The sequence below is a fragment of the Bufo bufo genome, chromosome 2 (assembly GCF_905171765.1).
Source record: "Bufo bufo chromosome 2, aBufBuf1.1, whole genome shotgun sequence".
NCBI classification, from domain to species: domain Eukaryota; kingdom Metazoa; phylum Chordata; class Amphibia; order Anura; family Bufonidae; genus Bufo; species Bufo bufo.
Genome location: NC_053390.1, coordinates 743,344,115 through 743,367,933, shown reverse-complemented (window position 1 = coordinate 743,367,933; position 23,819 = coordinate 743,344,115). Strand labels below are relative to the sequence as shown.

At 52.2% G+C, this 23,819-nt stretch overlaps 1 protein-coding gene across 1 annotated transcript in view; it reads left to right on the top strand.

Annotated features, from left to right (window-relative positions):
- The first annotated feature begins 12,295 nt into the window (after positions 1-12,295).
- The window catches only part of NWD2 (NACHT and WD repeat domain containing 2), a 249,579-nt gene continuing 238,055 nt past the window's right edge, over positions 12,296-23,819 (top strand). Inside the window, exon 1 of the mRNA XM_040419003.1 lies at positions 12,296-12,507. Coding sequence (XP_040274937.1) covers positions 12,357-12,507 — 151 coding nt within the window. The 5' untranslated portion in view covers positions 12,296-12,356. The remainder of the gene's footprint in view (positions 12,508-23,819) is intronic.

Here is a 23,819-nt window from a genome sequence, read left to right as displayed (position 1 = left end):
GGCGCTAGAGAGCAAAGTCATTTCTTGTGAGATTTTTGTCGATAGTGGAGCGGCCGTCAATCTTATTGACACTCAATTTGTAGCCATGCATGGTTTTCAGGTTTGCACATTAGAAAAGGATATACCTGTTTTTGCTATTGACTCTGCTCCACTCTCACAGAGATCTCTGAAGGGCATTGTTCACAATATCCGGCTAGCTGTAGGTGACACTCATGTGGAGGATATATCTTGTTTTGTCCTTAACGGATTGCCTTCTCCTCTAGTTTTGGGGTTACCCTGGCTCACTAGACATAACCCCACTATTGATTGGCAAGGAAGGCAAATAAATGAGTGGAGTGACTTTTGTAGAGAGAATTGTCTCACAGCGACTTTTGCAGAGGTGTCTACTAAAACTGTGCCATCATTTCTCTCTGATTTCTCGGACGTGTTTTCCGAGAGCGGTGTTCAGGAGCTACCTCCTCACCGGGAGTTTGACTGTCCCATTAACCTCATTCCCGGCGCCAAGCTGCCAAAAGCACGCCTCTACAATCTCTCACAACCGGAAAGAATCGCAATGCGAACTTATATCTCCGAGAGTCTCGAGAAGGGGCATATTCGTCCCTCAAAGTCACCTGTGGCCGCGGGTTTTTTTTTTGTTAAAAAAAAAGATGGCTCTCTGAGACCTTGCCTAGATTTTAGGGAGCTGAACCGTATCACGATTCGCGATCCCTATCCCCTTCCTCTGATCCCGGACCTCTTCAACCAAATTGTTGGGGCCAAGGTGTTTTCCAAATTGGATTTGAGAGGCGCGTACAACCTGGTCAGGGTCAGAGAGGGGGATGAATGGAAAACGGCCTTTAATACCCCTAACGGGCATTTCGAGAATCTCGTTATGCCTTTCGGCCTGATGAATGCTCCGGCCGTCTTTCAGCATTTTGTTAATAGTATTTTCTACCATTTAATGGGGAAATTTGTATTGGTGTATCTTGATGATATTTTGATTTTTTCCCCTGATGTTCAGACCCATCAGGATCATCTTTTTCAGGTTCTGCAGATTCTGCGGGAAAATAAATTGTACGCCAAGCTGGAGAAATGTCTTTTTATGGTATCGGAGATTCAATTTCTGGGTTTTCTCCTCTCTGCTTCTGGTTTTCGCATGGATCCGGAGAAGGTCCGTGCTGTACTTGAGTGGGAGCCTCCTGAGAATCAGAAGGCATTGATGCGCTTTCTGGGTTTTGCGAACTATTACAGAAAGTTCATTTTGAATTATTCCTCTGTTGTCAAACCCCTTACTGACATGACAAAAAAGGGGGCGGATTTTTCCTCTTGGTCGGAGGAGGCGCTTGCAGCCTTTTCTAAGATTAAAGAGAGTTTTGCGTCTGCTCCCGTCTTGGTGCATCCCGATGTTTCCTTACCTTTTATTGTTGAGGTGGATGCTTCCGAGGTGGGTGTGGGTGCAGTTTTGTCCCAGGGCCCTTCTCCTGCCAAATGGCGACCCTGTGCCTTTTTCTCTAAAAAACTCTCCCCGGCAGAGAGAAACTATGATGTGGGAGATAGGGAGTTGTTGGCCATCAAGTTGGCTTTCGAGGAATGGCGCCATTGGTTGGAGGGGGCCAGGCACCCTATCACCGTTTTTACCGACCATAAGAATCTGGCATACTTGGAGTCGGCCAGGCGTATGAATCCGAGACAGGCCAGATGGTCTCTGTTCTTCTCCAGATTCAATTTTGTTGTTACATTCCGACCTGGGATAAAAAATGTGAAGGCTGATGCTCTCACTCGCTGTTTTCCGGGAGGAGGAAACTCCGAGGACCCGGGTCCCATTTTGGCGGAGGGGGTAGTTGTTTCTGCTCTATATTCCGATTTGGAGGCCGAGGTCCAGGCTGCCCAGACTGAGGCACCTGCCCGTTGTCCTTCTGGGAAGTTGTTCGTGCCTCCTGAGCTACGTCACAAACTCTTTAAGGAGCATCATGATACGGTTCTTGCTGGTCACCCCGGGAGTAGAGCCACGGTAGATCTCATTGCTCGGAGATTTTGGTGGCCGGCTCTTCATAAGTCGGTGGAGGGTTTTGTGGCTGCTTGTGAGACGTGCGCTCGCGCTAAGGTCCCTCGTTCACGGCCTTCAGGTTCCCTTCTTCCGTTACCCATACCTTCCCATCCTTGGACACACCTGTCCATGGACTTTATCACGGATCTTCCTCGTTCCTCGGGGAAGTCGGTGATCCTGGTGGTGGTGGACCGTTTTAGCAAGATGGCTCATTTCGTACCTTTCCCTGGTTTACCCAATGCTAAAACGTTGGCGCAAGCTTTTGTCGACCATATTGTTAAATTGCACGGCATTCCCTCTGATATTGTTTCCGATAGAGGCACGCAGTTTGTGTACAGGTTCTGGAAGGCTTTCTGTTCTCGCCTGGGGGTTCGGCTGTCCTTCTCTTCTGCTTTTCACCCTCAGTCGAATGGTCAGACTGAGCGCCTCAATCAGAATCTGGAGACATATTTGCGCTGTTTTGTGGCAGAGAACCAGGAGGATTGGTGTTCATTTCTCCCTCTTGCTGAGTTTGCTCTGAACAACCGTCGTCAGGAATCTTCTGATAAGTCACAATTCTTTGGTGCATATGGGTTCCATCCGCAGTTTGGGACATTCTCGGGAGGGGCTCTTTCTGGTTTACCTGAGGAGGAGAGATTTTCCTCGTCTTTGTCTACCATTTGGCAAAAGATTCAGAGTAATCTTAAAAAGATGAGTGAGAGGTATAGGCGTGTGGCTGATAAGAGACGTGTGCCGGGTCCGGACCTGAATGTGGGTGATCTGGTGTGGTTGTCTACAAGAAATATTAAACTGAAGGTTCCCTCCTGGAAATTGGGTCCCAAGTTTATTGGGCCTTATAAAATCTTGTCAGTCATCAATCCTGTTGCCTTCCGTCTTGATCTTCCACGGGTTTGGAAGATACATAATGTATTTCACAGATCTCTCTTAAAACCATATGTCCAGCCCACGGTACCCTCCTCTTTGCCTCCTCCTCCGATTTTGGTTGATGGCAATCTGGAGTTTGAGGTTTCCAGAATTGTGGACTCTCGCATTGTCCGCGGTTCTCTTCAGTACCTCGTTCATTGAAAGGGTTATGGTCCTGAGGAGAGGATGTGGGTTCCGGTGTTGGACATTAAAGCCACTCGCCTCATCAGGGCATTTCATAGGGCTCATCCTGAGAAGTTGGGTCCTGGGTGTCCGGAGTCCACCCGTAGAGGGGGGGGGTACTGTCACTACCAGAGCTTTGGGACGTTCTCACAGCTCTGTTTCTCCACCCCTGTGATGATGTCACTACTAGAGCTGGGAGGAGTTCTCGCTGCTCTGTTTACTTTTGGTTTCCTTCCTCCCAGCTGTTCCTCATGCGTTTGATTTCCCTCTCTTTATATCACCCCTCCTCCTATTGTAGGGCGTGGATTATAGTTCTCATTTCAGTTGTAGCTCTTGCTTTAGTATCTTCACTTGTAGCTATCAGTTCACTGGACCTGTGTTCTGCTGCAGCAAGCACTCCGGATATTGCCAGCTGTCCTTGGATCCGTCTTCTCTGCGGCTGCAACACCTTCAGCTAAGTGTACAGACATTGTTGTGTACCTGATTATTTTCTGACTGGATCTGAGGTGGCCACGGTTCCCTCCATATACTGAGTAGGGCACCGGTGGCCGTGCCCCTTCCACTATTGTAGGGGTTACAGTGGTCATCAGTCTTAGGCACGTGGGCATGCCTCGTTCCGCCATTTGGATCCGGGCATGTGCTTTAGCAGCATAGGGAGAGCTTTGAGGGTCTGACAGGGGTCACCCTTTATCCTCCCTAGTTTGGGTCCGGTCAGTAGCTCTTTTACTGTGTATACTATTGTTGCTCACATACAGCCGTGACAGGTTGTCATCTTTTGCAAAAAGTGACTATCCCTTATGGAGGAATGAGTGGCATCTGCCATACCTGGGACCGTCCCGTGACACTGGTTAGTTGGTGCACCACAGCTGTTAAGGTCTCCCGGTATTTTCTTTGCGCCTCTTGTGCAGCCTCCAGTTGGGCCGTCAGCCTGCGGCTTGTGTCCTCAAGCGCCTTTTGCTGTACTCTGGTAGCCTCTTGCTGCACTCGGGTAGCCTCCTGTTGAGATGCAACAGCTTGCAACATAGCTTTAACTACAGCCTCCATTTTCCAAGAGGCTATCACGGTCGGCGTGACTATCACATACGTGACACAGAGGGAGGGAACAAGGAAGGCCCTGCCCAAGTGAGAGGGAAGCTGGTGACCCCTGACTCACCTAGCGGCTGGCACCTGGCTGCCCTGACGTCCCTAGACGGGTTCCTCACCCGTACGCCGATCACGTGCCTAAAGCCCTGGCTTTCCCTAAGCTGAGCCCTAGATAGTGAACAGGGCGGTGGGAACACTAGTCCGCACCACTAGCTCTAAAGGAAAACACCAAGGGAAGGACAGACAATACAAACTCAACATATAATCCCAGGTGGGCGACAACAGGAGACAACAAGAAGCCCAACAGGGATCCGGAGGGTAGCACTCTGGAACGACAACCAGGATTCACAACTCCAGTGGGTCAGTATAGATGTCCAGGCAGGAAGCTCTATAACTGGCAACTAGAGAAGTGTGAGGGGAGAATATAAGGAGGTTGGGAGTGGCAGACAAGAAACAGCTGAGGAGGAGAAGCTACGGATCCCTGATTGAGACAAAAAGGATAGCAAGGCAAACACAGAAAACAATCACTAAGAAACAACGTGATCTTTAGATATAGAGCGCGCAGCCACCCGCTGCGACCTCCTGACCCCGGGTATTACGGAGTCAGACGTGGCTCTTGATACCCTCGTGACAGAGGCAGAAAACAGTCTTTGGTGCACTGCACAAAAAAAAAATTAACTCTGGCCCTTTAAATGTTCAGTTTTTTTTTTTTGATGCCAGAATTAGGAGTAAGGGTCCATTCACACGTCCGCAATTCTGTTCCGCACTTTGCGGAACGGAATTGCGGACCCATTAATTTCTATGGGGCCGCACATTGTGCAGCCCGGATCCAGAAATGCAGACCCGCACTTCCGGGTCCGCATTTCCGTTCCCAAAGAAAATAGAACATGTCCTATTCTTGTGGATTAGGCATATTCTATTATAGTGCAAGCGATGTGCGGTCCATGTTTTGCGGATCCGAAAAACACACACGAATGTGTGAATGGACCCTTAGGTAGCGGGGTGGTCGATGAACACGCTCTCTTGAGCACAGATTCCAGGCAACCTCAGTTTTCCATCAACTGCCCAGATTTATTGCCAGCGGGTGGTACATAAAATAAACATAAGCAAAATTCTATGCCTGTCCGGCTCTAAGTATACAATCAGGAAAAATCAAGTGGCCATCAGGGAAAAGCTACCCCGTGACCAGTGGGCTGAGGTCGTTGCTCCATTCCTGGAATCCGATTTCCAGCGGGTGTATTTCGACTTGAATGTGTGAATGTGTTGGTCCGGGCCCAGTGGGTACATCAATGGGTGTTTAAGCTGGCTGAGCCTGCGAGGACCCAGGCAAAAGTGGCTACAGCCTGATGTGCTGAGTCCCATGGCTATGCTGGATAGACTATTGGCTGATATGTTCTGGAGGGCTCTGCCACCCCCTCTCCAGTACTGGATCGGCCAGGTGTCTTCTGGCAACGCCCCAGAATTGGTGGACCTGGTGGAGCGCTACTAGGCTACTAAGACTGTTACAGGGGGTTCTTTTGGGAGGGGGGCAGTCAAACCCCGCAAATCTCCATCCCAGACCAGGCGACTTGTACCAACCAAACCCACCCGGGGTGTACCCTCTACGGACCTAGCTCTGCTGGCGGTGTCAGGAGCCGGGCCATGTAAGAGCTGACTGTCCCCATCAGGTGGAACCCATGGATACTAACTATGGCTACCGTCAGTCGCTATATGCCAGGAAGCTGTGTGCAGCAGGTACCCCAAAAACTCTAAACCACCTGTGCCAGGTGGAGGTAGGAGACACTCCAGCAGAGATTCTACTGGACTCAGGGGGTCTGGTGTCCCTAGTAAGGGCTCCCCTGGTACGTTCAGCGGAGTATACTGGCCAGAAAGTCAGAGTCATGTGCATCCATGGAGACTTAAAAGACTATCCCATCGCCCTGGTGTCTCTAACCAGAGGGGCTGGCAGATGGACTCACGAAGTGGCAGTTACCCCAAATTTACACTATGAACTTATAATAGGGAGAGACTTCCCGGGCTTCCTGGAACTGTGGCCTGCTATGAGAGTGACTGATACCCATGAGACAGGGGTAACCCTAGCAGAGTGGCCAGGCTCAGGGGGGAGACCAGAACCCTGGGAACCTGAGACCGAAGGGCCAGTGGTAGGGGTGACTGCCACTTCGGTGGAAGAGGAGGAGACAACCCGGCTAAGTGTGATGGTGGGAGACTGGGAGGACTTGCCGCCAAGTCCTGAATTGGCAGGCCTCATTGTCTCCGGGGATAATTTTGGTACCGCCCAATGTCGGGACCCAACCCTATCCCGCGCCTTGGAAAATGTGTTAATAGTAGATGGTGAGCCACAACAACCTGGGGCAGAGTCAGTGTTTCCCCGTTTTGTGGTACATCAAGACATGTTGTATCGGGTAAACCAACTACGGGGTGAGCCTAGTTGGTGGTCCCCAAAGCTTATCGCAAGCTTGTGTTAGATCTAGCCCACCAACACGTTCTTGGAGGTCACCTGGGGCTGCAGAAAACTCAGGATCATATTCTACAGCGGTTTTACTGGCACAGCATATTCAAAGAAGTGCAAGAGTTTTGTAAGTCTTGCCCGACCTGCCAGATAACTAGCCCCCAGCCACATTTCCGTAGTCCCCTAGTACATCTCCTGATTATCGAAGTACTGTTTGACCGAATAACTATGGACCTCATAGGCCCAGTACCGAAGTCCACCAGAGGGCATCAACACATCTTAGTCATTCTAGACTACGCCTCGGTACCCGGAGGCAGTGCCACTGCGACATACCTCGGCCAAACTCATAGCTAAGGAGTTAATGGAGATGTTGTCCCGAGTAGGACTACCTAAAGAGGTTCTTACCGACCAAGGGATCTCTTTTATGTCCAAGGTAATGAGGGAACTCTGTAAGTTGCTGCACATAAAACTACTACGGACGTCCATTTACCATCAGCAAACGGACGGTCTGGTAGAACGGTTTAACCAAACATAAAAAAATATGTTGAAAAAGGTAGTGTCTAAAGATGGAAAGGACTGGGTCCTATCTCATGTTCGCAGTGCGAGTGATACCCCAGGCCTCTACTGGGTTCTCGCCCTTTGAACTGCTATATGGCAGACACCCTCGTGGTCTCTTGGACGTGGCCAAAGAGACGTGGAAACAACAACCCACTCCACATAAAAGTGTCATTGAGTACGTTACCCAGATGCAAGATCGGATAGAGACAGTGTTGCCTCTTGTTAGGGAGCATATGGAGGCAGCTCAGCGAGCCCAGAGTCAAGTCTATAATCGGCAGGCCGGATTTTTAACCAATGATTGGGTTTTGGTTCTAGTGCTGACCGTGGACAGTAAGTTCCTGGCCAGGTGGCAGGGGCCCTACGAGATACTCGAGAAAATTGGAGATGTAAACTACAAGGTACACTAGCCAGGGCTGCGAAAGCCGGAGCAGGTTTACCATGTGAATTTACTCAAACCGTAGAAATATAGGGAAACCTATTCAAAAGACAGCCCGTGGCCGGGTTTTCTAGGAGAAGAGGTACCGGCCCCTCTGTCTGATACAAGAGAGGCGGCTGCCACAGTAAAAATTGCTGACAGCCTCTCCTCTAAACAAACTCAGGAGGCCAGGGAGTTCGTTAGTCGGAACACGGATGTGTTCTCGGACCTCTCTGGACGCACTTCCATAATCCAGCATGACATTGTCACTGAGCCTCAGGCAAAAGTCTGATTAAAACCATACCAGGTACCCGAGGCTCGGTGACAAGCTATCTCGGAGGAGGTGCAGCTAATGTTACAGCTAGATGTCATTGAGGAGTCAAAAAGTGAGTGGGCCAGTCCTATAGTATTGATACCCAAGCCGGACAGGACGTTGCGGTTTTGTAACAACTTTTGAAAACTTAATGAGGTTTCCAAATTCAATGCCTATCCCATGCCCCGGGTGGATGAGCTCATCAAGAGGTTAGGACAAGCCCGATATTTTTCTGTTTTGGACCTCATGAAAGGGTACTGGCAGGTGCCCTTAACGGAGGCTGTCAAAGAGAAAACTGCCTTCATCACGCCTGAGCGGCTGTATCAATATAAGGTCTTACCCTTTGGTCTGCATGGTGCCCTCGCCACTTTTCAGCGACTAATGGACATTGTGCTTCGTCCACATCGTTGGTACGTTTCGGCTTACCTGGACGATATTGTCATCCACAGTACCAACTGGGAAAGTCAACTACCCAAAGTGCAGGCTGTAGTGGACTCCCTTAGGAAGGCTGGACTGACCGCTAACCCAAAAAAATGTGCGATAGGGTTAGGAGAAACTAAGTACCTGGGGTATATCATTGGGCGCGGAGTCATCAAACCCCAAGTGAACAAAATAGAGACGATACGGAATTGGCCCTGACCTGTCACCACTAGGCAAATAAAGTCATTCCTGGGAATGGTGGGCTATTACATGAGGTTTGTTCCCCACTTTGCTACTCTAGCTGCGCCCTTGACAGGGCTCTTGAAGGGACAAAAATCAGTGATGATTCGCTGGGATGATCGGGCCGAAGAGGCTTTTGCCACTTTGAAGTCGACCCTGTGTGGGTCACCGGTTTTGGTGATGCCGACTTCAAGAGGGAGTTCGTGGTACAAACGGATGCCTCCGAAGTAGGCCTTGGTTCTGTACTGTCTCAGGAAGTCAACAGGGAGGAGCATCCCATTGTCTTCCTAAGCCGCAAGCTCGCCCCAGCCGAAACCAGGTACAGTATAGTGGAGAGAGAGTGCCTGGCTATCAAGATGGCACTCAAGTTTCTCCGTTACTATTTGTTGGGGAGAAAGTTCCGCCTGGTGACTGACCACTCCCCTCTCAAGTGGATAAGTCAGGCCAAAAACAGGAATGCCCAGGTTTTTTGTCTTATAGAACTTTAAGTTCTCGGTAGAACACAGAGCAGGCCGGTTGTAGGGAAACGCGGATGCCCTGTCCCGGGTGCATTGTCTCTTGTGTGTCCACCCCATCAGGGTTGAACAAAGGGGGGGGGGGGTATTTGTTACAATGAGGGGTTGTATCTGGCAAGGCAGGTATTTTCCTCCCAGCATGTGTGGATGGGCTGGTTTCCAGCCAGGTGAGGTCAAATATCGGACCGGAGTTTAAGTGCCGATCTGGGTTTTGGCAGCACCTGGCTGTCCTTAAATAGGCAGCTGGGCTCAGCAGAGATGTCTCTGTTTTTGGGATCTGAGGCTTTGTGCCGTGCTGAAGGGCTGAGAGACGCATGCGGGTCTGCAACAGCACGGACGTGTGAATGCAGCCTTAGTCCTTGCCATTTTGGCTATTCTTCTATCCATTCGAATGGTAGTTTTTCGCTTTCTTCCACGTCTTTCAGGTTTTGGTTGCCATTTTAAAGCATTTGCGATCATTTTAGCTGAGCAGCCTATCATTTTCTGCACTTCTTTATATGTTTTCTCCAATCAACTTTTTAATCAAGGTACACTGTTCTTCTGAACAATGTCTGGAACGACCCATTTTCCTCAGAATTTCAGAGAGAAACTGACTGCTGATGGAGTTTTGGCTGATGGCTGACGCCCGATGTCTGATGTGTAACACCCCAGAGTTGTGTTACTAAACTCTTTTACCCCGCTACAATGTCCTAAGAGCATTAACCTTGTCATTTGATGTAATTTTACATTATATCCTCACAACTGTGCATTATAAACCATGTTAAGTGTATATTGCTGTAATTTCCATGTTCACCAGCAGGTGGCAGCAATGTTCTGGTAAGGACTTAAGTTCAGTTTAGTACTTCTAAGCTGGAATTGTTCATTCCAGCTTAGCTCACCCTCTTGTGAGCAGAGTGGGCTGCGCCCATATCCTGCAGCATGGGGAGAGAAGGAAGTTAGAGAGAGTGTAGCCCACCCCCTTCTAGGGGTAGGGTGTGAGTGTTAGGAGCTCCCAGATATAGGGAACCAAACCAGGATCTTGTCTCGGCTGAGACATTGATCATCATCCCCAGCCTGAGCCCTGCAGCCTCGGCTGGATGAAACAGCAGACAACCTCCAGTTACAGGAAGAAAGCCTACCCTGAGAAGATAACTGTGAGTAAAGTCCAGAGACCCAGGAGAAGCCATATTCCTCCTCAGCTAGTCAGTCCCCATACAGCAGAAGATAGAAAGTGCAGAAGCCAAATTCCTGCCACAGTATAGAGCTGCAAAGCAGACGTCCTTTCCTGCAAGCTCCAGGTTGATAGAGCAGAAGATAAATTCCTGCCAACCATTGCCAATACCTGCTGGGACCTAAGACTAAAGCTGTATCTTGCTTGGATGAAAGTTACCCTCAGTAAAGACAAGTTTGAACTTTACCAAAGGTCTGGATCTCAATTTCTGCTGCAAATTCCTCTATTACTCCTACTAGCACTACACTCATTTTATTGCAAGTGAGCCAGGATCCAGGAGTCCAGCCGTACCACGGTCCTTGCTCTATTGCAGATGGCTGATGGAGTTTTGGCTGAGGGCTGACACCTGATGTCTGACCCCTGAGGGCTGATGGAGTTTTGGCTAAGGGCTGACACCTGATGTCTGACCCCTGAGTGCTGATGGAGTTTAGGCTGAGGGATGACAACTGATGTCTGAGAGCTGACACCTGAGGGCTTATGGAGTTTGGGCTGAGGGCTGATGGAGGAGGTATTTTTTGACTGACCTCTGAGGGACAAGGGAATTTTGAGTTAGGGGAGGGATTTTTGGCTGACGTCTGAAGGAGGAGGGAGTTTTGAATGAGGTAGGAGGGAGTTTGGGCTGACGGAGGAGGAAGTTTGGTCTGAGGGAGGAGGGAGTTGTGGATGATGTCTGAGGATGTCCTAATATGTATGCCGTACATGCAGTATACACTGCTCATTTCCATGGTCATGACCGCCCTGTAATCCAGTAAAGGTGGTTGTGCTTGCACATTATAGGAAATAGTGCTGGCTTCTCTACTGGATACGAGCAGTGTATAATGTGATGGAAAAATAACTGAAGCCAGCAAAGGAAGCAATATGGACAATCACAATACATTAGTAAGTGCCTTGTATTTACTTTCTCTACATGATGAATGCCATTTGCTGAAGTGAGACAACCCCTTTAATAGGTTTATCCAGTATCTACAACAGCCCCCCCCCACGTGCCGGGCTCCTCCGTGGGAATATACTTACCCTGCTCCCGGCGGCGCTCCTGGTCCCCGCTGCTTCTCCCTGTACACGGAAGAAAAATCCGGTGTCAGGGGGGAGCAGCCAATGGCAGGCGGGGACGAGCCTCCCTCACATCGCGGGTGATTGCACCCATTTCTTTAACTGACAACTGATACTGTTTTTTCTGCTTTAGGGCTGATTTAGGCTACTTTCACATCTGGCAAGGTTCAGCAAAAAACGCTTCCGTTACTGATAATACAACCGTCTGCATCCGTTGTGAACAGATCCGGTTGTATTACCTGTAACATAGACAAGACGGATCCGTCTCTAAAACCATTGTAAGTCAATGGGAGACTGATCCATTTTCTTTCGTTTCCCAAAAAATGCATCCGGCACCATTGGCTTACATTGTGTGTCATGCCGATCCGTCTTGATCAGTATCCCATGATGAACTCAAAAATGCTACTTGCGGCATGGGAGCGCAACCAAATGGAACGGAATTAATTGTGGTGCATTCCGTTCTGTCCCCAATAACAATGAACAGGGACAAAACGGAAGCGTTTTTCTCTGGTGTTGAGACCTTTTTGCGGAAGTATGGATGCGGACAGCACACGGTTTGCTGTCCGCATCTTTTACGGCCCCATTAAAATGACCGGGTCTGCATCTGCTCCGCCATAGGGACCCATCAAGGACAATCATTTGTGTAGACACTAAACGACCCCCCGGTGAAGCGCTAGGATCCGGCAGTGAGGGGGTGTCCTGCTGGCCGGTCCCGGGGCCGCCCCTCCCCCCCAGTCACATGCTCCGCGCAGCAGCCCGGGCTCCACATCCCTCCGCACTGGGCGCACGGGGTGCTCCGAGCTGCTTCCTGTGATGCCGGCATCCCTGGACTTAACCCTTCACTGTCACCGGCTGTCCTTACAGTAGTTGCCATGGCCCTCCTCTAGGCGATGAAGCATTTAGATGTGGGTGCCGGCTGGTAAGAAGTTGCCCAGCAGTGCCTCGCCTACTTCATTTCTGCCGGCTGGCATGTCTGTGTAAAGCCGGTGCCATGTGGCCGTCTGGAGCGAACAGCCGGGCACCGTGCCCCCGGGACTCTGCCATTAGGAGAGCAGCCTTCTCCGGGCACCTCTCTGCAATGCCCGCACACCTTGTGCCAACAGGGAAGAGCGTCCGGGTCTTCATCAGTGCCAACCCTGAAGGTAAGGGGAAACTCACAGCCGGGACGGGCTGGCTGCTGCAGAACCTCTTTGGCATTACAAGGAGCCATAGCAGCAGTTGTATTCGGGAGTGACAGGTGTTCTATAGTCTTATATACAGGTGCTAGGATTGTAAGCTCTGCGGGGCAGGGTCCTGTCATGTAGGGATACATGTCCACTGGAATGTATGTATGATATGTATAGTATATAGGATAGTGTATGATATATATAGTATAATATAGTGTATGTATGATATGTATAGTATATAGGATAGTGTATGTATGATATGTATAGTATATAGGATAGTGTATGTATGATATGTATAGTATATAGGATAGTGTATGTATGATATGTATAGTATATAGGATAGTGTATGATATAGTATAATATAGTGTATGTAGGATATATAGTATAATATAGTGTATGTATGATATGTATAGTATATAGGATAGTGTATGTATGATATATATATATATATATATGATAGTGTATGTATGATATCTATAGTATAATATAGTGTATGTATGATATGTATAGTATATAGGATAGTGTATGTATGATATGTATAGTATATAGGATAGTGTATGTATGATATGTATAGTATATAGGATAGTGTATGTATGATATGTATAGTATATAGGATAGTGTATGATATAGTATAATATAGTGTATGTATGATATATATATATATATATGATAGTGTATGTATGATATCTATAGTATAATATAGTGTATGTATGATATGTATAATTTATAGCATATAGGAGAGTATATATATATATTGTAGTGTATATATAGGATATCATATAAAGTAGTGCATATATGGGATAGGATATATAATGTATATATAGGATAATATATAGGATAGTGTATATATAATGTATATAAAGTATAGTGAATATAGAGGATAGAATATATATGATAGTATATATAGAATAGTATATGTAGGATGTATATAGGATAGTATATATAGTGTGGTATATATAGAATAGTATATAGGATATTATTGCTGTTCCGATCTATTATGCAGCACAGGCACGGTGCAGCTCTACATATGGGTGGGTATTAACCCTATCTTGCCAGGAGGACTCCTATGAGCTGAGGGTAGAGTGTGAGCGTGTCCTCATCATTCCGTGTATTTCTAGGACGTCCACACGCCTCATTGAGCTTGAGATGAATGCCCGGGTTCCTGGAGATCCATCACAGGTTATGTCTCCTGCAGTGTGCTTCCGATCTCTCTACAATGTGTTCGGATGTCAGACCGCGAGGAGGTGTGAACCCTGCCTAACAAATGACTGGCATGTGTTCACAGCCCCCTTCACGGGGGACGGCAAAAAAGTAGGTGCCCCAGATTTGGCAGAGGGAGATGTTACTGATATAGCATGCGGGGCAGAGAGTGCAGGGTTTCTGCCTTATAGGGCGGCAGTACAGTAAGTACAGGACACACACGGTTCATGCGGCACAATAGATGCAGCAGAGCTGAGCTCGTCATGAGGTGATATTACAACGTTTTAGAAATCATGTTCAGTCTTGTAGAGAAAGTGAAGGCAAGACATGGTCTCCCATAGGAATGCAGATACCGGTGCAGATTCTGATATATATATATATACACACACAGGACTCATCTCGCTATTATATATAATGTTGTATCTGCTGTATTCTCATGTGGTCATCGTTTCTCTGCCACAACCATCGCATCAGCGTGCCAGCAGACTATGACTGCATAGCAGTAAGTTTTGAGGTTGTGCACTGGTGACATCATCGCCTACAAAAAGCGTTGACATCACTGTCATCTGAGCCGTGGATGGGAACGCTCTTCTCCATGCTGAAGTGTTTACGGAGGATGGGGCCTGACACGATCACACATGTTCACCCACATGAGCTTCGTCTTGACCTTGCTCTCTCGAGATGCCCACCGCCTGTAGAACGCGTCAGCTCCTTCCGTCCGTAGCTGTAACCAGATCTCCACATTATGGCTCCCAATATTGCGCTGTGTCTTTCCAGCCTACACGAAGCAGAAGCTGGAGGCAGCTAAAACCCTGGATGCCAGGGAGTATTTGCTGATAAATCATTTCCTGCCATCTGATGTATTAGGCTGCGAGGTATCAGGCTTTCATGGTTTAAGCTTACGCATTATTAATGAGCGGGTCTGGTCGTCATATGCTATCGGCAGCGCCACGTTATCTCCGAGGGTCACTGTACTCTGTACATGACCAGTGGAGCAAGTCAATGTCACATATATGAGCACTCTAGTGTATCGTGCAATTCATTCTTTCATTATTAGGAACCTATGCTTGTGTATTACATGATGCGTAGCTAAGGGTTAAAGGGTTTGTGCCAAGTTTTTAAATTATATCCTTTGGATAGGAGATAACTTAAAAACTAGCTGACCTTTGGGGCCCCGACCGATCACGAGAACGGGGATCTCCTTCCGGGCATGCACACTGCTGCACCATTCACGCTCTATGGGAGTCTCCGGCGGTCATATAGAGAAGGAATAGAGCAACAGAGCCTATGCACAACTTTGGGGAACAGGACCTCCGTTCTTGTGATCATTGGGGATCCCAGTGGTCGGACCTTCAGAGATCCACAGGATAACTTAAAAACTTGGCTCAACCCCTTTAAAAGCAGGAGAAGAGGAGGCAAAACACATATGAATGAAGCCTGAGTGTCCCATCCCAGATAAGACTACACCATGACCACTAACAATACCACTAAATAGCGACTGAATAATATTACCGTACTATCACTGGGAAAAACACACTGTACAAAGATCAATATTACCCCCATACAGTGACCATAGACACTCTGCAGACGGTTTAAGTGAATGCAGTGCAGTAAAATCCAATGAATGACATCTTTTCCATCCGGCCCAGACCGCCATAACGACTTCTTTCAGCCACGACTTGTGTCTGCAGAGTTAGCAACAGCAACCTCTTTGGCTCCTCACTTTTTCAGCATTCGTCGTACCTTTCCCCAACCTACTCTAACTTGCCATCCTACTGAAATACCTCCTTTTTTTAGACCTGAAATAAAGATAATTTTTAATTAAAAAATATTCAACCAAAAAAAGGAAAGCAGTGGAGAAACTGAAGACATTAATAAGAAGAGTTTGAAGGGCCCATTGACCCAGTACAGTCTGAGCAGCTCCTGTAGGTTCATATTACTGAACCATAGGCACTCCATATGTCAGGCAATATGGTGACATCACAACCTTTTATTTTTTTTTGGGGGGGGGATTTGACATTGCCTACTTATATAACGGCAGAGAAAGTACACAGCCACGGTAGATGGTCCTTCTATCATAGGGGGCATGAACTTATCCCAGTAGGCAGAAATGCTGCCATTTGCACCAGATTGCTCAAAATGGTAAATGTGGCCTAATACATTTGGTGCAGCTCACCAGGACGTTGGACACATTTATCTTCCTTACACAACCTTATGGCTGGCATAGCCCAATTATTTTGAGCCAAAAATGCTGTGTGTCTAATTGACCTACCTACCTGTCAAAAACACATGATGCCAAATGCCTCTAATCTTGCTTGGCCAAGAAGAACCACATGGCCACATCCATGGCAGCAAAAAGAAATTATGGATGCGCCACATTCTTCTTCTTAGCTGTTTGGCCACGATATCTGTTGCTTCTTCTTTAGAAGGATGTCTAATGGAGGGGTTAGCCTCTGTGATCCCTCACCAGGTTAAAGGGGGTTTCCTGGAGTTTTACACTGATGACCTCTGTGCTTGGTGAGCAGCGCCGGTGCCTTCTAAAACAGAGTGACGGACCCCCACCGATCAGATACTGATCACCTATCCAGAGGATACGTCATCGGTATAAAACTCCTGGAACACCCCTTTAACTGATACCCGAAGACATCATGCTTTTCCATGCACTTATAAAAAGATAAAGGGACCTGGAAAATGTCATGTCCACTCTAACAAGATAAGTATCATGGGCCTTCAGAAATCTGACATTAAAGAGGTATTCTTATCTTCAAATGTTAAGGCATCTTGCTAGGATATTCCCTAACATCACGGTAGGTAGACATACCACAATCAGTCTCCAAGAGAAGAGACAGAGGGACGGATAGCTTGTGGCATGCACCGCTCCTCTCACCCACTTGTAGTCCCATGCACAGCGGGTGTCCGGGAGTCTCACTGTGCAACCACAATAAGTCAGAAAAGTGTCACCACTTACTTCAGTGGCAAAACCACTTTTAATTGCAGGAATATCCTAATCCGTTTACACTAAGTGAATTATTCGCATTCATAAAAAGGACGCTGCAGCGTTTTGCTGCTAGTGTGGCACAGATATGCTGGTTGTCCTCGTGTTTAAAGGGAGTCTGTCACCTACCTGACCAGTTTCAAACAGGTGACATTGTTCAGTGGGGCACAAAGACATGACACAGATGTTACCCGTGTTTAGTTCTTCAGATGCTTCAAAACGCCCAAAAAGTCGTTTTTATCATATGCTAATGAGCCGTCGCAAGTGACCAGGGGCGGAGAGTTTTCTGAAAGTGCCCAAGTTCCCCCGCCTCACTCGCGCCTAACTCCGCCCCTCAGCAAGCTCAGGCCAGCCCTGTGGCTCTGTGACATCATATTTCCCTATAGGCTATTCGCGCATCACTGCCGGGCCCGGGCATGCGCAGTGTTCTGCCCACTGTGGGCAGAGGGACAGGGATATGGAGTTCGCATGCACCAGTTACTGGCGTGAAATTGGCGTATGCGCACTGCATATCTCTGTGCCTCTGACCACAGTGGGCAGAACACTGCGCATGCCCGGGCCCGGCAGTGATGCGCGAATAGCCTACAGGGAAATATGATGTCACAGAGCCACAGGGCTGGCCTGAGCTTGCTGAGGGGCGGAGTTAGGCGCGAGTGAGGCGGGGGAACTTGGGCACTTTCAGAAAACTCTCCGCCCCTGGGCACTTGCGACGGCTCATTAGCATATGATAAAAACGACTGTTGGGGCTATTTGAAGGTAGGTGACAGACTCCCTTTTAATGAAGCAGCATGAATCTGTGGAGGCTATCGCTGAGGAAAAGCTCTCAACCAAAAGTGTGAAGCGGCTGCACAAATTCCCTATGATGCCAGTTAAATTCTGGACAATATTTTTTGGTCAATTAAATGACATTTCTTTATTTCTTTCTTTCTTTTTTGTCAGTTAAAGGGGTCTCCCATGACTAATGTAAAAAATTTAAATCCTAATACAGTAAATGACAACCTCATTCTAACAAAGCTAGAACCAGCCCTGCACCTCCCATGGATCCAGAGATCTCCCCATTCATTGCTCTGCTAGATTTATATCAAGCTGATAGCTCAAGGGGCGTGTCTTCTCTGCTGCAGCTCGGGGGGCGTGTCCATGCTCGGCCTATCACAGCTCAGGAGGCGGCTGAAGGATTAAACTGAGCATGTGCGGCCATTGCAGTGAGCAGGACAAAGGAATAAGAAAAAGCCAAACAGGAGGTGGCGCTATACAGATAGATTTCAGTGAATAACTGACCGGCTGTTCTAATGCAATTACAAAAGAAGTCAGATCCAGGCGTTGGTTTTAAACTGTAGAATATTTTTCGTGGGAGAAAATATGGTTCTGTTTAGTGAGGGCAGAGCAGACACATGGCTGGGATAACGAGATACATAGTTTATATGATGGAATTAGCTTGGGGGACTGTAGTAATATATAGCACAAGTGATAATATTGTATAGGGCAGTGATGTCTAACCTCCGGCACTCCAGCTGTGGTGAAACTACGACTCCCAGCATGCTCCATTCATTTCTATGGAGTCCTGAGAACAGCCAAGCAAGTGTGCATCTTGGGAGTTGTAGTTTTACGACAGCTGGAGTGCCGGAGGTTAGCCATCACAGGTACAGGGCATTGCATCCCTAAATGCCGCTTCCTATCATTTTATATGTCACCTATAAAGGTCTTACAGGGTCAATATAGGAACAAATTGAGCTGGCATTTCTGACATTTTTGTAGCATAACCGTTAATTTCATTTATAAATGTTAGAGGGATTTCTCCCAAAAAATGATTCCTGTCATTGATCTCCTATTGGCATATAATGCACCATTTGCTTCTCCAGTGCCAAATGTCTAAGTGTGCAGGATTAATTGGGAGATATGGAGTTAGGGTAATCACCAGGACTAATCATAAGCATCGTGGGGGACATTTATCACGTCAGATCATTTTTATTTCACGTACACGTCTGGTTTTGCCTTGTGTGCTTGCTCCACATTTATGAAATCCTGCACAGTTTTCATCTATTTGGTGTCACTGCATCGTGTTGTGTGACTTTAATAAATACACCAGGGTGCTGCCTGGCGTAGGATGTGACTTCTCTGCGACATTTCCAGTGTCGCACATAGTGAACGTGCTATAATCCATGTCTAATCTCCTTTTCTGCCGTAAAAATAGACCACTTTGAAAAGTGGCATCTCCTAAATGTTGTAGAAATGTCGCAAAATAGACGGCATGTCGTGCAACATTTGTGCGCCAAAAACCTGGCGTCTCTGGTTTGATAAATGTCCCCCTATATATCTTTCAAGCTACGCAGCCGACTTTCTGTTTAACATCTTAGCTCTCCACCTGTCTGTACTGTCGAGCCTTCTGGATAAAGCTGTCCAGCCATAGGCATGGCAATTTTCGATAAAAAATGATTAAAGGGGACCCCTCCCAAAATGTCTGTTTTAGTAAATACTCGCAATTCCCATACAATAACAATTGTGGATCATCTTTTCCTAGGGCTCCGTGTTGCTGTTCCACCATTACTCCCTCTAGAAATGTATGAATAAACTGACACCTGAGACATTGCCCGTCTCCTTGTGCCCACGCACTCTTGGCACTGTATAACCAGTGCTGAAAAAGACAGACCGTGTAGGTACATAACCTATTGAGAAGGGATTGGTAATTCCCATTTTTGTACATTTTTTTCATGCATTTTAAGGATCAATAACAGAGGAAAATACCAATACAGAGTTAGAAAGAAAGATATTCCAGCAGCTCATGAGTAAAAGCATGCACTACAATAGATGTCAGGGGAGGTTATAGGTGTAATTACAAACAAGCTTGTATATGCTTCATTATCAGAGGGGTTGCATCATAAAAGCAGCGCCTGTCCAGGTGACCTATTATTGAGGATGGCATTTTAGAGGAGTCTCCTACTAGGACCAGTCTATTTGTCCATTTGAATGGTCACAATCTAATTCTGCATTTTCCTTGAACCGCCTTCCATTATTTTAAAAAGGGGTGGTATTGGTGTAACAGCCCAATGAAGGTCCTCCTTTTGGCATGTTGCCTGGATATGTCAAGATCCCACAGCCTTAAGCTTATTTCACACGACAGTATATTTTCACGGTCCGCAAAACGGGGTCCCGTTTTTCCGTGATCCGTGACCGTTTTTTCGTCCGTGGGTCTTCCTTGATTTTTGGAGGATCCACGGACATGAAAAAAAAGTCGTTTTGGTGTCCGCCTGGCCGTGCGGAGCCAAACGGATCCGTCCTGAATTACAATGCAAGTCAATGGGGACGGATCCGTTTGACGTTGACACAATATGGTGCCATTTCAAACGGATCCGTCCCTATTGACTTTCAATGTAAAGTCTGGAGTCCCTTTTATACCATCGGATCAGAGTTTTCTCCAATCCGATGGTATATTTTAACTTGAAGCGTCCCCATCACCATGGGAACGCCTCTATGTTAGAATATACTGTCGGATATGAGTTAGATCGTGAAACCTCATTTCCGACAGTATATTCTAACACAGAGGCGTTCCCATGGTGATGGGGACGCTTCTAGTTAGAATATACTACAAACTGTGTACATGACTGCCCCCTGCTGCCTAGCAGCATCCGATCTCTTACAGGGGGCCGTGATCAGCACAATTAACCCCTCAGGTGCCGCACCTGAAGGGGTTAATTGTACTATCATATCCCCCTGTAAGAGATCAGGGCTGCCAGGCAGCAGGGGGCAGACCCCCCCCCTCCCCAGTTTGAATATCATTGGTGGCCAGTGCGGCCCCCCCCCCCTTCCTCCCTCTATTGTAATAATTTGTTGGTGGCACAGTGTGCGCCCCCCCCCCTTCCTCCCTCTATTGTAATAATTCGTTGGTGGCACAGTGTGCGCCCCCCCCCCCCTTCCTCCCTCTATTGTAATAATTCGTTGGTGGCACAGTGTGCGCCCCCCCCCCCTTCCTCCCTCTATTGTAATAATTAGTTGGTGGCACAGTGTGCGCCCCCCCCCTTCCTCCCTCTATTGTAATAAATCGTTGGTGGCACAGTGTGCGCCCCCCTTCGGCCCCCCCTCCCTCTATAGCATTAACAACATTGGTGGCCAGTGTGCGGCCTCCCATCCCCCCCCCCCCCCCCCCCGATCATTGGTGGCAGCGGGTTACTAGTACAATAGTATAAGATTCATACTTACCTGGGAGCTGCGATGTCTGTGTCCGGCCGGGAGCTCCTCCTACTGGTAAGTGACAGTTAATTTAGCAATGCGCCGCACAGACCTGTCACTTACCAGTAGGTGGAGCTCCCGGCCGGACACGAACATCGCTGCAGCCACCAGAAGGTAAGTATGAATCTTCTACTATTGTACTATTGCTAAGTAACCATGGCAACCAGGACTGTAGTAGCGTCCTGGTTGCCATGGTTACCGATCGGAGCCCCAGCGATTAAACTGGGACTCCGATCGGAACTCCGCTGCCGCCAATGATGGGGGGGGGGGGGGGGGGGGGGGGGGGGGGGGGGGGGGGGGGGGGGGGGGGGGGGGGGGGGGGGGGGGGGGGGGGGGGGGGGGGGGGGGGGGGGGGGGGGGGGGGGGGGGGGGGGGGGGGGGGGGGGGGGGGGGGGGGGGGGGGGGGGGGGGGGGGGGGGGGGGGGGGGGGGGGGGGGGGGGGGGGGGGGGGGGGGGGGGGGGGGGGGGGGGGGGGGGGGGGGGGGGGGGGGGGGGGGGGGGGGGGGGGGGGGGGGGGGGGGGGGGGGGGGGGGGGGGGGGGGGGGGGGGGGGGGGGGGGGGGGGGGGGGGGGGGGGGGGGGGGGGGGGGGGGGGGGGGGGGGGGGGGGGGGGGGGGGGGGGGGGGGGGGGGGGGGGGGGGGGGGGGGGGGGGGGGGGGGGGGGGGGGGGGGGGGGGGGGGGGGGGGGGGGGGGGGGGGGGGGGGGGGGGGGGGGGGGGGGGGGGGGGGGGGGGGGGGGGGGGGGGGGGGGGGGGGGGGGGGGGGGGGGGGGGGGGGGGGGGGGGGGGGGGGGGGGGGGGGGGGGGGGGGGGGGGGGGGGGGGGGGGGGGGGGGGGGGGGGGGGGGGGGGGGGGGGGGGGGGGGGGGGGGGGGGGGGGGGGGGGGGGGGGGGGGGGGGGGGGGGGGGGGGGGGGGGGGGGGGGGGGGGGGGGGGGGGGGGGGGGGGGGGGGGGGGGGGGGGGGGGGGGGGGGGGGGGGGGGGGGGGGGGGGGGGGGGGGGGGGGGGGGGGGGGGGGGGGGGGGGGGGGGGGGGGGGGGGGGGGGGGGGGGGGGGGGGGGGGGGGGGGGGGGGGGGGGGGGGGGGGGGGGGGGGGGGGGGGGGGGGGGGGGGGGGGGGGGGGGGGGGGGGGGGGGGGGGGGGGGGGGGGGGGGGGGGGGGGGGGGGGGGGGGGGGGGGGGGGGGGGGGGGGGGGGGGGGGGGGGGGGGGGGGGGGGGGGGGGGGGGGGGGGGGGGGGGGGGGGGGGGGGGGGGGGGGGGGGGGGGGGGGGGGGGGGGGGGGGGGGGGGGGGGGGGGGGGGGGGGGGGGGGGGGGGGGGGGGGGGGGGGGGGGGGGGGGGGGGGGGGGGGGGGGGGGGGGGGGGGGGGGGGGGGGGGGGGGGGGGGGGGGGGGGGGGGGGGGGGGGGGGGGGGGGGGGGGGGGGGGGGGGGGGGGGGGGGGGGGGGGGGGGGGGGGGGGGGGGGGGGGGGGGGGGGGGGGGGGGGGGGGGGGGGGGGGGGGGGGGGGGGGGGGGGGGGGGGGGGGGGGGGGGGGGGGGGGGGGGGGGGGGGGGGGGGGGGGGGGGGGGGGGGGGGGGGGGGGGGGGGGGGGGGGGGGGGGGGGGGGGGGGGGGGGGGGGGGGGGGGGGGGGGGGGGGGGGGGGGGGGGGGGGGGGGGGGGGGGGGGGGGGGGGGGGGGGGGGGGGGGGGGGGGGGGGGGGGGGGGGGGGGGGGGGGGGGGGGGGGGGGGGGGGGGGGGGGGGGGGGGGGGGGGGGGGGGGGGGGGGGGGGGGGGGGGGGGGGGGGGGGGGGCGCAGGGTCGGAGGGGGGGGGGGGGGGGGGGGGGCGCCTGGGGGGGGGGGGGGAGGGAGGGGTGGGAGGGAGGGGGGGGGGGGGGGGGGGGGCGGAGGGGGGGGGGGGGGGGGGGCGAGGGGGGGGGAGGGGGGGGGAGCGGGGGGGGGGGGGGGGGGGGGGGGGGGGGGGGGGGGGGAGGGGGGGGGGGGAGGGGGGGGGGAGGGAGGGGGGGGGGGGGGGGGGGGGGGGGGGGGGGGGGGGGGGAGGGGGGGGGGGGGGGGGGGGAGGGCGGGGGGGGGGGGGGGGCGGGGGGTGGGGGGGGGGGGGGGGGGGCGGGGGGGGGGGGGGGGAGGGGGGGGGGGGGGGGTGGGGGGGGGGGGGGGGGGAGGGAGGGGGTGGGGCGGGGGAGGGGGGGGGGGGGGGGGGGGACGGGGGGGGGGGGGGGGGGGGGAGGGGGGGGGGGGGGGGGGGGGGGGGGTGCGTGGGGAGGGAGGGAGATGGGAGGCCGCACACTGGCCACCAATGTTGTTAATGCTATAGAGGGAGGGGGGGGCGATGGGGGGCGCACACTGTGCCACCAACGAATTATTACAATAGAGGGAGGGAGGGGGGGAGCGCACACTGTGCCACCAACGAATAATTACAATAGAGGGAGGGGGGGGCCGCACTGGCCACCAACCTATTATTACAATAGAGGGGGGGAGGCCGCACTGGCCACCAATGATATTCAAACTGGGGAGGGGGGGAGGGTCTGCCCCCTGCTGCCTGGCAGCCCTGATCTCTTACAGGGGGATATGATAGTACAATTAACCCCTTCAGGTGCCGCACCTGAAGGGGTTAATTGTGCTGATCACGGCCCCCTGTAAGAGATCGGGTGCTGCCAGGCAGCAGGGGGCAGTCTTGTACACAGTTTGTAGTGTATTCTAACTAGAAGCGTCCCCATCACCATGGGGACGCCTTTGTGTTAGAATATACTGTCGGATCTTCGGATCCGTCTGTATTAAAGTAACCTGCAGCCACGGATCACGGACACGGATGCCAATCTTGTGTGCATCCGTGTTTGTTCACGGACCCATTGACTTGAATGGGTCCGTGAACC